The sequence below is a fragment of the Crocuta crocuta genome, unplaced genomic scaffold (assembly GCF_008692635.1).
Source record: "Crocuta crocuta isolate KB4526 unplaced genomic scaffold, BGI_CrCroc_1.0 scaffold262, whole genome shotgun sequence".
Classification (NCBI taxonomy): domain Eukaryota; kingdom Metazoa; phylum Chordata; class Mammalia; order Carnivora; family Hyaenidae; genus Crocuta; species Crocuta crocuta.
Genome location: NW_027528869.1, coordinates 6,027,155 through 6,027,412, shown reverse-complemented (window position 1 = coordinate 6,027,412; position 258 = coordinate 6,027,155). Strand labels below are relative to the sequence as shown.

Here is a 258-nt window from a genome sequence, read left to right as displayed (position 1 = left end):
GGCCGTGCAGCGCTTCTGGGTTGGGGAGAGGAAAGGAAAGTGGAAAAAAACTGAGAACTTCCTGATCTCTCTCGCTGTGAGACATGTCTGAGACTCCTGCTCAGTGTAGCATTAAGGTAACGATCTTCTCCCCTCCCTCTGCGCGCTCGGAACCCGTGAGCTGCACCGGCCGGGCCGCCGTGCTGGGCGCCTCCGAGGGGGCTGTTGCAGTTGCCGCGGCTGCAGTGAATTATTTGGGGCACTGGGGAAGGAGGTGCA

General features: G+C 60.1%; 1 protein-coding gene across 2 annotated transcripts in view; it reads left to right on the top strand.

Annotated features, from left to right (window-relative positions):
- Positions 1-6: 6 nt before the first annotated feature.
- Positions 7-258, top strand: part of ETV6 (ETS variant transcription factor 6) — a 251,975-nt gene continuing 251,723 nt past the window's right edge. For both annotated transcript variants that reach the window (XM_077756469.1, XM_077756468.1), the window contains exon 1: positions 7-116. In XM_077756469.1, the coding sequence (XP_077612595.1) occupies positions 84-116 (33 nt within the window). In that variant the 5' untranslated portion in view covers positions 7-83. The remainder of the gene's footprint in view (positions 117-258) is intronic.